The 14530-nt window shown below is 55.0% G+C and overlaps 1 protein-coding gene across 1 annotated transcript in view; it reads left to right on the forward strand.

Annotated features, from left to right (window-relative positions):
• Positions 1-14530, forward strand: part of LOC114210738 (contactin-associated protein-like 4) — a 149250-nt gene that overhangs the window by 70864 nt on the left and 63856 nt on the right. Inside the window, exons 4-8 of the mRNA XM_088021940.1 lie at positions 1114-1261; positions 7557-7760; positions 8365-8546; positions 9867-10010; positions 10869-11133. Coding sequence (XP_087878066.1) covers positions 1114-1261; positions 7557-7760; positions 8365-8546; positions 9867-10010; positions 10869-11133 — 943 coding nt within the window. The remainder of the gene's footprint in view (positions 1-1113; positions 1262-7556; positions 7761-8364; positions 8547-9866; positions 10011-10868; positions 11134-14530) is intronic.

Genomic DNA, 14530 nt, shown 5'->3' on the forward strand with positions numbered 1-14530 from the left:
AACACGAGCACAATTTAAATCTTCATTTTCTTCACTAAGCTATTTTTCTTATGTAGCTAAAAGTGAATTATTTAGACTGTTATTGATATGGTTACTTTTTAAAATGGAAAGTGAGTTGCAACAGTGTGCCTTAGTTCACACATGCCCACATTGATGAGGGTCACTGAGCAATCTTGACCATGAGCACCCACCCTCAAAACACACGTGTGACACAGGTATGTGTGTGCACTCACACGTGCACAGGCACACCACAGGCACGTGTTCACACATGCACACACACACACACACACACACCGACACACACTTTCTCACCAGGCTTTTGTCCGTACCAGGGGCACCCACTGAGCCCTCAGGGGGCCGCGTGCAGACAGAGCCTCCCTCCCAGAGGTTTGCTGTTTATAGATGGTGTCCCCGGACGTGTGCCCCAACAGGCCTGCAGGGTCCCTGAGTCCCTTTGTCTTAGTCCCACAGATGCTTTCTGTCTGTGGTGCAGGCTGAAAAACTGAGCACGAGGGCCCTGTCTTGTCTGCGCACCCCCAGAGCAGGGCCAGGGCCCTGGGAGGCCGGAGCAGCAAGAGGGGAATGAGACTGTGCCAGAGCCGTGCAGGGACGTGGCACATCCCCTCACCCCCTGACCCGGCCCCTGAGCCCTCTGAGGCCTCCGCATGTCCCCTTGCCCCCCCAACCCAGCCCCTGAGTCCTGTGAGGATGCAGCTCAACTGCTCGCCCCCCGACGCGGCCCCTTGGTGCAAAATCACAGGGTTCGAGGAAGAGCGTCTCTGAGGACTACTGAGGACTACTGAGGTCGTGCGTAGAGTCCGCACTTCACGTGTTTCCCTCGGCGTGTGTTCAGAGCCCGCCTCCCACCTGAGTCCAGTGCCATGTGCACGGGGCGAGTGCCACACAGGCCAAGACAGGTGTGTCCTCCTCAGGGGCTACAAGCCCCCCACCCCTGATGGGCAGCGTGCAGAAGGTTCCAGATCCCCAACCTCCTGCTGGGGTGTTGGTTTGTCTGGGGGTGGAGAGAAGGTGGGTCGGGAAAGAGGAGAGAAGAGAAGTTATCCCAGGAGCGAGGGGACCCCACACATGCACTGAGGTCGCGCTGTCTTGCAGGGCTTTCCAGGGAACACCAACGCAGACAGTGTGGTGCGCCACCAGCTGCAGCCGCCCGTGGAGGCCAGATACCTGCGCTTCCTCCCCTCCGCCTGGAACCCCGATGGCCGCATCGGGATGCGCGTGGAGGTGTACGGATGCCCATTCCGTAAGTGCAGGCACAGCACGGGGCCCCGTCTGGGGACGTGGGGTCCTCGGCATAAATTCAGAGACTGCTGGAGGCTTTTCTCAAATCCCTTAACAAGGACAATGGATTCTCCTTCCTGTTAAAACCCGAGATGAAGCCGTCAGGTTGTCTTACAGGGTCTTCTTACTGAGTGCTCCTCTCCCTTCCCTGTCTCTGTCTCCATCCCTCTGTCTCCGTCCCTCTGTCTCCCTGTATGTCTCTGTCCCTCTGTCTCTGCCTCTATGTCCCTCTGTCCCTCTGTCTCTCTCTGTCTCCATCCCTCTGTCCCCGTCTCTCTGTCCCTCTGTCTCTCTGTCTCTGTCCCTCTGTCTGTCTCTGGACACGCAGTGATGTCACCAGCCCAAGGCTCCGGGGGTGGGGGCTGGGGGGAGGGGCCTGCCTGTCAGCGACATTGAACAGGGGCCACCTGCCCACTTGCCAGGACTTGCTCTGGAGGAGGGTTTGCCATGGAAACCGGGTCTGCTGTCTGTGTCAGGAGGAGACACTCCGGATGGCACAAAGGAGGCCGTTGGGGTGGGCGTCAGCCCGCTGGCTCCAGGAGGGGGGTGTGGCCGTGGGGGTCAGGGAAGCGCCAGGGTCACCAGAGTGCGTGGACCGAGGGGCCTCCTGTGCCGAGTCTTCATCCCAGCAGCCCTCCCGCTCCGCCCTCACACCGTGGGTCTCCAGACCACGAGGGGCTCCCTCAGTCAAGGACCCGGACACTGGCTCTCTTGGGCCTTGTACCTCTTCCCCTTGGGGGTGGACCCTCCCTCCCAGAGGTGCAGCCACGGCCCTTCCAGGGGGACCAGCAGCAGCCCTGAAGTCCACGCAGCCCTGCTGCTGGGAGGGTCTGCATAAAAACGCAGCAGATAACCTGTCACCGCCACTTGGAAAACAGCCTGGGGCCTGCTCTGACTCAGGCGGGACGCACTGTTTCCAGCCCGAGCGACGCACGCGTGCCGCTCTGGTGTTGGGAAGCGCGGGCCCCCTCAGCACGCTGCTCCGGCACGCGGACTGTGCCCCTCGGCCCTCCTGCCCACGCGCCCACCTGTTCACTCGCAGCGGCTCGGCCTGCAGATCGCGGAGGAATCCCACCCGTGCCCGCCGCGCATCCCTCCGCAGCCACCACGTGCCGCGCCCGTGGATGGGCTGTGGTCGCTCTCGCACACCCGGCTTCCACACCCACACCTTTGCAGTCGGGCCACGTGGGCCGTGGGCACAGCCCGGCTTGTCCGGTCTCCGTGGCACCCGAGCTGCTCCCTGCCCTGACGCACAGCCCTTTCTCTGCTCGCGGTTGGAAGCAACACACAGGCGGCCGCTGAGACCATGAGCTAGGATGCTGGGGCTCACCGCCCGGGGATGGTGAGGGGTCAGGGCTTTCTCTCCGTGCACTCGGCAGATTCTTGCTGCAGCTGGACCCGGCGGCCAAGGGCAGGCTGAGGATGGCCTTGTGGGCTGCACACTGGTCAGGAGGGGTCTTTCCCATGGGTTCCCAGGGCACAGCGTGGCCACCTCAAGGCTCCCTCCAAGGCGCATCGACATCCACGCGGACCTCCTCACTGCCTCCCGGGCCATGCTCCGGGACCCCTCATCTGCCTGAAACTGGAGCCGTCCCTCCAACCATCTCCAAGTGCTGTATGCTAGCCTGAGTTCTGTCTCTAGCAGGTGGATGCCCAGGTACCACCTCCAGGTGACCCAGGGCCACCACATGCCCAGTCAGTGCCAGCCCCACGTCCCCTCCTTCCCAGCGCACTCTGAATCCTCGTCATCCTTGGTTCTGACCCTGGTTTGGGCCCGCCGCCAGGCTCCACCTAGATGGCCACAGCCGTCCTGAGGGCCTCTTGATGGGCACCATGGGGCTTTGGATACGGAGGAAGGAGCCTGCCCATGTCAAACCCAACAGACTCATCAACACACTGTCCGTGGTGCACAGGGGCCCCAGGGATGCTCTTCTCTGCAGCCAGGTAGGGTCTGACCCGTCCTGCCCTTCCTCTGACCTGCCTCTCTGTCTGAGCCCCGCCCACCCCAGGCAGCTTCAGAGGAAGTGGTTACTCCCCAGGCAGCCACCATCACTCTATTTTAGCTCTCTGAATGCACCAGGATGTCTGCAGTCACCACAGGACCTTTGCACAGACCGTCCCCATGCCTGCAACCCTCAGCCTTCATTCTTTCTTTGAGAACACATACTTTTCGAGGTATAACATACATGTGGGAAAGTACACGAATCTAAGTGCACAGTTCTAAGTCTTACAAGAGCCCCCTCATTGCCCTTCCTCCCCAGCACTCACCCTTCACCCTAATGCCGCACTATACCATGGGCTAGCATCACTTCTTCCTAGCTTTCTGCACAGAACACTCCTGGATGTGTCGCTGGTGCCTGGCTTCCTTCACCTACCCTCCACCTCCATGCCCCGGAGTCTGGATCAGCTGTCATGCCTCCACCTCCATAACTTCCCTGCACACCCTGGCCAGGCTAGTGTCATGCTGACCTGCTCCCATGGCAACCGCTCTGTCCCCATGGCAACCGCACCATCCTAGTGCCTGTGGTAACTGTTCATTAGTCTGTCAGTAGGATATACGGATAAAAAGCAAATGCACGGTCAGGCATGCAGCAAGCGGGCCACGAGGCCCCCAGGAAAGGGTCTGCTCCTCATGCACAGAGTCTGAGACCAGCTATGAGTCTGGCGTTCAGCATAGAGCAAACACCAAGGCTTCCAGGGGTTAGCGTTAAAGGCATATTGCTTGAGGGGGAAGGTGGGTGAGCCCATGCCATGCCCCTGAGTCAGTAACTAATCACAGCTGGGAGATCCTCTGAAAGTAAAGGTCCTTCGTGATGAGCCACCGACAGACCTGCTGGCCAGCATGGCATCTGCTGTGAGCCGGCTCCCCCTGAGGATGCCTTAAGAGGAAATCAAACAGTGCGGGAGGGAGAAATACTGCCTCGACAAGAACACAGGAAAGCTGATGACGTCCTTACGTCACACAAAGGCTTCTGCATCAGATGTGGATGCAAGCTGCCAAACGAAGCCAGGTCACCATTACATGCATACTGTGCTTTCTATCGGCAGCCTGGTCGAGCCCGGGCGTTACTACCATCGCTGGGAACAGCGGGAGCAAGCCGACTCCATGCAGAGCAATCTGGAAGTGGATGTGTGGGCCCTTTCCGGTTGACCACAGGCATCGTGATCCTTGTAGAGGATGGGATTAGTGCTCTGGCCACCCCAGAGTTGCCAGTGGACACTCTGGCCAGGAGACTTGGAGTCATTCTCAACCACGTTACCCTACAGGAACCCTGGAAAGGGTTTTCTGGTTTCGGGACCCTCCATGAAAATAATTACATCCAAACACCGTATTAGTTCCCTGGTGTGCTTGCCTAAGTGGGTGCACGTGCTAGTGTGTGCCTGTGTTCATGTACACGTGTGCTCACATGTTCCTGTGCATGTGCACACTCATGTGTGCCTGTGTTTGTGAACACAAGTGCTCATATGTTCCTGTGTTTGTGTATACTCGTGTGCACCTGTGTGCACATATATGCTCTCATGTTCCTTGCATGTGCACACTCGTGTGCCTGTGTTCGTGTACACGTGTGCTCACATGTTCCTGTGTTTGTGTATACTCGTGTGCACCTGTGTGCACATATGTGCTCACATGCTCCTGTGCGTGTGCACACTCGTGTGTGCCTGTGTTTGTACACACGTGTGCTCACATGTTTCCTTCTTTGATTTTCTGTTACAGTAGAGCTTCTGTGCCAGAAAGCCCCTTGTCTGCTGCAGCATGGCCATCCAGAAAGGACATGGAGGGCGGGCACTGGGACTGGCCATGTCTGCTATAAGTAGCCACCCCAGCCAGCAGCATCCAAGACAGAGGGGGCAAGAGGGGGCCTGTGGGCGCTGGGTCACGGGTGGGGGTCTTTGGATGGGGTCTGCAGGTGCTGGGCCACAGGCCCTGGGTCATGGGTGGGAGTCTGTGGGCTCCTGAGCAAGGCTGGCAGAGAAGTCTGTGCCCTCACCCAAGCACAGGGAGGACACACAAAGTACTGTTGGGATGTGGGTGTGAGCAGGCAGTCCCTGAAACAGTCGGGGCCATGCACTTGCAGGCCCCTTACTCTGGCTTTTCATCCATGTTTCTCCTCATTCAAAAGAAATAATTGAGCAGATAACCCACCTTTTAAACAGAATGAAATATTTATTCATTGTGTACCTGGTAAATAAGTTATTTCTAGGTACATTAACAAGAGGTAAGAAAACAAAACATGAATTTTAAAAAAGATAGCCTCATAAGATGGGCAAGAGTTATTTTAATGGCTTATTTTGCATATGATGCACCCTTTAAATGACACGCACATCCCCGTGCAGCGACCCCAAACAATAGGCTTTGAGCTGTGGGGTTTCCTTACATGTAGATGCTTTTCAATAAATACAGTAGAGCTCTGTTAGGGGTATGATCTCTTCCTTATGATTTTCTTGATGACATCTTCTTTTGTGGAGCTTACGGTATTATAGGGATTCAGTAGATGACACATATAACATACAAGATGCGTGTTAATTGACTTTATGTTACCAGTTAGGCTTCCGGTCGACAGCTATCAGTAGTTAAGTTTGGGGGGGGTGGTTAAAGGTTATATACAGACTTTTGGCTCTGTGGGCATCAGCGCCCCCAACCCCCATGTTCTTCAAGAGTCGCTATATTCTTGGTTTTGCCAGAAATAAGGTCAGTGAAGGAGTAATTCTATTGTGCTATCCTGGAGAAAATTGGCCATCAGTTCAATGTGCATGCCAGCCACCATTCTGCACCGAGCAGCGGGAGCAGGCTGTGTCTGGACATGTGGGGGCTGAGGCCCGAGGGTGGGGGCAAGGTCAAGCCTTCATGCTCTGGCTCCCCCAGCGGCCACTGCTGCTCTGGACGGGTGCCTCCCGGCTTCTCCCTTGTCCCGTGAGCACACCCTCTGCACAGCACCTGTTCCGAGGGGCTGGAGTCCTCGCTGTGAGGGTTTTTACAGGATAACTGCTCTCCCCATCTGTAAATGGGCAGCCTAAGCAAGACCCAGCCCTCTGGTGACCTGGCCGCTGTTTCTCCATGTGTGTGGAACACGAACACGTTTTCTACAGAGGACATGAGCACGTGTGCCAGGCAGGGCAGGCACGCACTGTGGGAGCCCCGGCGCACTGGGACATCCCTCCTGGCATTTGGGCCTGGCAGCTGCAGGCTGCTGAGAAGAGCCGCAGGCAGCCGGCTTGGGGGAGAAGGAGCAGTTCATTCTCTCCAGCCCCGTCACTGTCTGCCTTGCTGCCCTCGGTGACCCCGAGGTGAGCCGGGGCATCTCTGGCACAGTCACCGCAGGTGAGGACAGTTCTGCAAAGGGATCAAGAGTCAGGAGAGCAGACCCACTATCCTGGGAGGCTCTAGTTCCCATGGGTGGATGCAACATGGAAGTCTCCAAGGGCCCTGAATATACAGCAGCGTTCAGAGAGGTTCCATGTGGTCGACACTGGCCATGGTGCCAACAGACAGTAGCCATCCAAACAGGATGCTTTTACAGGTGAAAAATCCCAGATGTCTCAACACTTGCTGGGAGAAATGTTGTGTCACCTGATGAGTAGGGTGGACACTTATTAGTTACGTGTGTGTGCACCTGTGTGTGCCTGTGCACCTTTGTGTGTGCCTGTGCATGTGTACCCGTGTATATGGACCTTTGGGTGTGTGCATGCACCTGTGTGTGCACATGTGTGTGCAAACATGTGTGTACGTGTGCACCTGTGTGTGCCTGTGCATGTGCACCTGTGTATATGGACCTTTGTGTGTGTGCATGCACCTGTGTGCGTGCGTGCACCTGTGTGTGCCTGTGCATGTGTACCTGTGTATATGGAACTGTGTGTGTGCACATGTGTGTACAAACATGTGTGTGCACGTGTGCACCTGTGTGTGCCTGTGCATGTGTACCTGTGTATATGTACCTTTGTGTGTGTGCACCTGTGTGTGCACACGTGTGCAAACATGTGTGTGCGTGTGCACGTGTGTGCAAACGTGTGTGCGTGTGTGCCTGTGCGTGTATACCTGTGTATATGTACCTTTGTGTGTGTGCGTGCACACGTGTGTGCGTGTGTGTGCACCTGTGTGTGTCTATGTACTTTTGTGTGTGTCTGTGCATGTGCACCTATGCATATGTATTTATGTGTGTGTTCATGCACCTGTGTTTGTGTTCAAGGCCCCACACATTTAAAAACATTAATAAGAAGCAAGCTAATTCTTAGGACAACTTTTATCATCTTTCCTGCAGGATCAGAGGTGATTGACTTTGATGGAAAAAGTTCCCTGCTTTACAGATTTGTTCAAAGTACCAGGAGTCCAGCGAAAGACATCATTTCTTTGAAATTTAAAACCATGCAGAGTTATGGGCTTCTATTCCACAGACGGGGCAGAAATGGAGATTGCATCACCCTGGAATTAGTGAAAGGGAGGCTCCTTCTGTTCTTCAATTCAGGTAAAGTGATCAGCCAGGGAACTCAATAATCTGAATTCTTAGATGTAATTTGTACTCCAGCATTTTTATACCTAATCTTTTAGCAGGCATAGATAAGGGCCTAGACTTACAGATTCTGACTCTCTTTTGCTTAAAAACATATTAAAGTGTAGTAACTGTGCTGGGAGGCAGTCACTGGAGCTCTTCGTATCCGGCAAACACTCCTACGTCACCGGATCCAGGGCTTCCCAACCCCACTTTGCACCAGTGACATTTTGGACCAGATGACTCTTCATTGGGGGATGCCCTGTGCATTGGAGGATGTTTACCAACATCCCTGCCCTCGACCCACCAGAGGCCAGTAGCACAACTCACACCCACATCCTGACCAGTGTCCCCTGGGGGACAAAGGTGCCCCACAGAGAGCCACTGCCCTGTCCCCATAGCAGAGTTCTCGGCAAAGACGGGGCTTCCAAAGGAAGCAAGCCTGCAGAGGTCCCAGTAATGAAGGAAAGTGGCCGAGAAGAGCCCTGATGGACACGGTGTCCCAGGGTCAGATGCAGCAGCTTCACGGGGTTGAGGAAGCTTGGTCTGGCAAGACGTAACTGCCCGTTTCCCCGGCCAGGCACCACCGCACCCTCCCCGTCCGGCCCCGGGGTTGTGGCGCTGGGCAGTCTGCTGGACGACCAGCACTGGCACTCGGTGCTCTTTGAGCATGCCCACCAGCATGTGACCCTCTCAGTGGACCAGCACTCGAGGCAGTTCCAGGCACGGGCACAGCTGAGTCACTTGGACCTGGATCCTGAGGTGCGGAGTCTCCCATCAGTCATGACAGGGTGTGGGGTTTAAATGCAGCGTAGCCTGGACAGAAGGAGGAATCCTTCAGAGAAGCGCCCTTTCCTGGCACATGTGGTCTGGGCTCAACTGTGTCCTAAAGGGAGCCGTGTCCTGGGCACTGTCTGCAGCCTGACTCAGAGCGCGGTCAGCTATGCTCAGTGTGGCCGACAGCAAATGTCAAGTGCCGCTGAGCTGACCTGAGGAATCCGGCTGGCGTCCCAGTGAGATCCCAAGCTAGCGGCTGGTTCCAATGCCCTGTCTCATCCTTCAGCTTTGAAACACGCCTAACATATTTGCAGCCCTTTGCACACATGTCCCTAAATTATGCAAAGATATAACATTTTATGCCATTTTTGTAAGACATTGTCAGGTTCACAAACTATTAAAAGAAGCTAAACACTGAAACTAAAACAGAAATGTGTTTGGCAGAAACGGACGATGGGCAGTTCTTGTCTTATTTTTCATGATTTTATTACCTAAACTCTATGAATTGGCAAAAATAACATCATATTTTATACACAGATGAATGTAAATTCCATCCAGAGATGTATAAGCTAGAAAATCATTTTTATTTTCTACACAGACTTCCTTTTGCACGGGTTTGGGGTTACACGGATCAGCTCTCCCTCACAAAGTGCACACCTGGACACAGAGATGTGATGCTCCCCTCACCTGACACACACCACAGCCGACTTCATGAGCACCCCAAGGAGGCCAGTTCATCTAACACATTGCAGATGCTGTCTTGGTCGGCTCCCCGGGACACCAGGCTGTGCCCTTGGGAAGAACTATAAGGGAAGGTAGCAGCAGGTCAGGGAGGGGTTCCTGCGGGGACCCTGGAGGGCAAGCTGTTCCCTCCAGCTGCCCGCCTGCACCTGCCAGCATTGGAGAAGGCCCATCCCAGGAGCAAGACTTCCCCAGCACTCGAAGGTGCAGAGCTGGTGGTGAGTAGGGCCTGACGCTCTGCTCTGGGCCCTGCGTCCAGGCCTGCACTTGCTGTTCCATCATGGATATCAGTAACCCCTTTCCTCCCCAGGGTCCAAGTGAGATGCCAAATCACACATTTCCCTAATTACAGATGAAGGATCTCTAGTGTGGCAGACATCAGCAGCATGTAAACCATGTCAGAGTCTCTGCTTAGAATTTCACTTAAAAGAGTGAACAAAACACGCAATTATGCAGAATTGCGTACCTGGTCCCCTTCCTGCTACACCTCTGAGTCCTGAATGTTTTAAGCAAGTTAGTGGGAAATGACTAAAGAATATTATTCATGTCATTTTTCTTTCTAAGATCAGTTTTGGAGGGATTTTAGCACCTGGAAAATCTGTGACATTGCAAAGAAAACACTTTGACGGATGTTTAGAAAATATTAATTTTAATGGAGAGGATATCATTGATTTGGCCAAGAAGCACAGACCACAGATTCTCATCAGGGTAAGAATCTGCCTGGGGAGAGAAGGGTGGGGAGCCTCGGAGGAATGAAGGCCCTCATGTGCCCCCTGAGTGACGTCAGATTAGGGTGACGTTACTCATGTCACAGCCTCCTCACCTGAGTGAGAAACACAGACCAAGCGCACGTAACTAATTTACAGTAATTGCTTAAATATGAGACAAAGAAACATGTCTTCCATTAAAATGTAAGATACAGTCTCAGCTTATGCTTTCCAGAGTGCAGAGGTAGCTGCTTGCAGGGAGCAGTCCCCTTAGCAACGGGGTTTTCTCCGTGAGCTGGCGGGAGCGCGGGCCACCGCACAGGGAACCCGGCCACCTATACCTCACATGTAAATACAGCATTTGCCGTGGGAGTTTGGACACACACATGCATCAGTAAGCTACCATGTTTTCCGTGGCCCTTGGGACATGATAAGGTGGTTCCATGTGGGGTCTTCACATCAGAGGCTAAGACCTGACCTGTCTCCCAGTAGCTGGGTCACGGGAACAAATGTTCAATCTCTGGATCCTCTTCTCCTGCCTGTGGTCCAAATGCCCGTCTGTGAGCTCTGTCAGCCCCAGCACACTCCCAGAGGGTGAATTTTGTTGCAACAGCCTGCGCGGGCTCTGGGCTTTGTCCTGGCTTCACCCAGAGGTGCACAAAGCAAGGCCGAGGCTGCCTGCACTGGGGTGAGCTGCTGGTGCGGTCTGTGTCTCCAGGGCTGGGGAGTTGGGTGGGCAGGAGGCCACGCCCTGAGATCCCGGCTGGGGGGACGCAGGTCTGGGGGCCGTGGTGGGGGATCGGAGTGAGGAGCAGCCCCCCACCTCCAGGGCCTCCTCAGATCTGCTTCCTGTCCTCAGGGCAACGCCTCCTTCTCCTGCTCCGAGCCGCAGCCCGTGCCGGTCACCTTTCCGAGCGCTGGGAGCCACTTGGTGCTGCCGGGTACTGCGGCACAGGACGGGGTCTCCATCAGCTTCCAATTCCGGACGTGGAACCAGGCAGGGCTCCTGCTGTCCAGCTGGCCGCCTCGTGGCTCCACGGGCTTTCTGCTCACGCTCAGAGATGGAGCCCTCAGACTGGGGCTGTCCCCACCTCCGGGACAAGCGAGGAGTGACATCACTGCAGGTAACACGCGTCCCCAAGCTGCAGCCCACAGGCACTTCACACTCATTTAAACATGATTCCTGGAGTCTGTAAGACACTCGGGGTCCCCACATCCAGGTACTTGTGCCCCATTTCCCTTGGACAGGGGCTCCCTGCTGTTTATACCCATGTGGCACCACTGTCGATGCCCAAAGTGGCCATCCCAGGTGGCGCCGGCGGCCCAGTCCAGCCGCCTGGGGAGGAGGTAGTGCCTGAGAGCCCCCCACTCCTTCCCGGGGACCCCGCCCTGCCCCCGCCCTGTCGAGCTGACCAGACACCATCTCAAGTCCCAGCGGCATCTCCCCGTGTGTTTTCTCTCTGGGGAAACATGGCAGCAGGGAGCCCATTCTTGGCCTTTGGCGATGGTGGTGAGGGAGCTGCCTCACGCTGTGCCCTCCGACCTCGCCAAACCCAGCTGTGCGTCTGGAAATGTGGCGGGCCTCCGGAGGGTGGCACGGTCGGAGAAAACACTGTGTCCTGGGGACACAGCCTCCCTCTTTGCTGACCCGCTCCTGCCCCAAGCCAGGAGCCATTCTGATTGGACACAAGGCTTTTGAGATAAGTGCTAGCATTCTAAAGCAGTGTTCTTTATGGTAAGTGATGGCGGATTGTTCTTGGACTGAGGACAGGAGAGAGGTGGGGCCTGTCCACTCACTGCTGCCCACTGGGAAGTCGGCCACTTCTGGGTTTGTGGGCTGGCATCAGATCTGAGAGCCTCGGGTGGAGGTGGACACAGAATGGGGACAGAACCACAGCCAGGCTGTTGGGACCACTGGGGTCTGCACACCTTCTCAGGAAGATCCAACTGGCCTGCGATGAACCACGTTTCCTCAGGACTTAGAGCGCTGGCTGCCAGGCACTCGCCACGGAGCTTGAGCGCCACTAAACCATTTGCATGGTCAGAAGTGAGGCCACGAAAGGGTTCCTGATGCAGCTGGTGCAGGAGGTCCCTATGGGTGCCGCCCTGCAGGGCTACATCCATGTCCGCAAGCATACTCCTGGGACGACCAGGAGCCGTTGACCTTCACCTAATCACTGACCCTTACGCTTATGGGGCAGGAAGCAGACTGAGCCCATTCCGTCCATCCTAGAACGTACCCCAAGAGCAGTGCAACATGACAAACAGCAGAGAGACACCAGGAAGAAGAGGCACACACTTCAACACGCAACTGAGTCCCACATCTCTGAGGGGGTTGAAGCTCCAAGACTGGCATTCCCCCCATTTATCTAGAGAAGGACTGCCCTTTACAGCTTATGGAATGCTAGTAATGGGGTAAGTTTATAGGAGTAGGTTCACGAGAAAGAAATCAATCACATTCAGTATCTCGGCCATGAGCTGGCTCAGAGATTCGTTGGCATCAGAAAAAAACGTTAATTTATGGAAGTGCACCGGGGTCCTGTAGTGCATTGTGATGCATTCGATGTGCTCTGAGGAAGCTTCAGTCATGGCCTAATTTAAGGGTCTCAAAGAACTTGCTTCAAGGCAAGTCTACTTTAACACGTCCCACAAAGCGGGTAACGTTTAACCAGTCAACTGGTGTGTTTGACAAAGGGCTAGAAGTAAAATTGCATGTGATACAATCATGTTTCCATCCAACCCCTGGTGGTGCCCTGAAGCTGGCCCCCGCCTCCTGGGGCTCCATGTCCCTGCAGGAATAGCCCCCTCCCATTGGCCAGCCGGCCCGGGGCTTGGCTCCCAGGGGTCAGGATGTGGGACAGCGAGGAGCTCCGCTTCTGTGACCAGGACACATCTTCTGCCCCCAAAGGTCCCCTCGTGCCCATGGAGGGCAGACGCTACTGGCCGTGAGTGCCCCCAGAGAGGCCACAGTGCCAGAGACTGCATGGGGTGGTTGCCCACATCCACCAAGGAGCAGAGACCCTCAGCCAGCAGCCCTCGGGGACGACCCTGAGACAACCCTAGAGAGCGGGGCTCCAGTCCTGCCCTGCTGAGCTTTCAGAGCAGACCCCACCCTGAGCCAGCACCTGCCGGACCGCTAGGAAACCAAACCACAGCCAGAGGCCCCAGCCACGCCCAGACTCCCCGCCAGGAAACTGCCAAACCGAGGGCAACGTGTTATGTCCTGATAAATAACCAGCACAAATCAAAACATTGAATACGGTTACATTCATAACTACCGTGAAACAGACCGTGAATGTGAGCCCAGAACACACAGCTGAGGTGGGACCAAGTCCCCCTGCCGGCTTCAGGTGGCAACCGACCCCGGCCCGTTCTCGCACTTACCCCCAGGCCTGCGTGCGGCCCCACGAGCAGCATGGGACAACCAGGCACAGCTGTGAGGGTCCGGTATAGTAGTCTTTAGTGAGAAGAACGTATTTGTTTATGAGTTACAATAAATCAAAGATTTTGGTTAAGTAAGGGTGGCTTTTTCCCTTGGTTACCAGACATTTAAGTTGGTCCGATGTGCATTAAGGTCCTTACCTGGAATCAAAGTGAAATTGTGCTGAATTGGGTCACAATTTGAAAATGTGTTTGAATATAAGGTAATGTTTTCAACATGCTTTCCAACTTTGTAAATTTTCGTTTTAAATTGTTTACAAATATTACTTCAACCAGTTAGAGGTCAAAAAGAATTCTGCAGGCCACAAAACATTTTCTCACTCTGTCCTCCTTTGAATGTCAAATGTGCGGGACACCCACAGGACTGGGTGCTAAAACGTTTAACTAAGTGCCTTTTCTAGCTGGCTCTGTGTTTACTCTCTGGGCTGAACCCTGGCCAACCCAAAAGGACTTTCCTTTTCCATTAAAAAAAAAAATCAGTGGGGGAAAAAAAAATCAAAGAAACAAAACTAGGAGATTTAACAGCAAAATCCAGATGCCTGACTTCCAATAATAACCTGGAAATCCGGTAACCCCAAGAAGCCAATGCCCCTGTATGGGGTCCAGCTGCCGACTCAGCCAGGCCTAGGGACAGGGGGTCTCTTGGCTAATGGGGAGAATCAGGCCCATGACCCCGTCCATGCCACCCAGGGCCTCAGCAGACACAGGCCCATGATGTTTGAAATGCCCCGTGTGACCTGGGAAGACCCACCACCCCCCAGAACAAGTCCCTCAGCCCCTCCTCCACCCAGGGCCGCTCTCACAGGAGCCCCCTGAACTTGCCAGGTGGGGTGGTCAGGGTCACAGCCTCCCACGCAGCACTCCATGTGACAAGAGCAGCCTGGAGACCTACAGGTCTGTAACCCAGGGTGTTTCCGGCACCGTACCAGAAGGTATTTTCAGACAGACCTCATGGTAAGCAGGCTGGAACTACGGACATCCCTTCCTATGGCTTGGCCATGGGTGGGTTGGCTGTTACGGTGGGTCCCTGCAGAGATTTTGATCCTTAACTGGAGGGTGTGAAGTGGCAGGAAAACAACA

Source organism: Eumetopias jubatus, unplaced genomic scaffold (assembly GCF_037043125.1).
Source record: "Eumetopias jubatus isolate StellerSeaLion01/CBP00866 unplaced genomic scaffold, mEumJub1_p1.0 scaffold_3, whole genome shotgun sequence".
In the NCBI taxonomy this organism is placed as follows: Eukaryota; Metazoa; Chordata; class Mammalia; order Carnivora; family Otariidae; genus Eumetopias; species Eumetopias jubatus.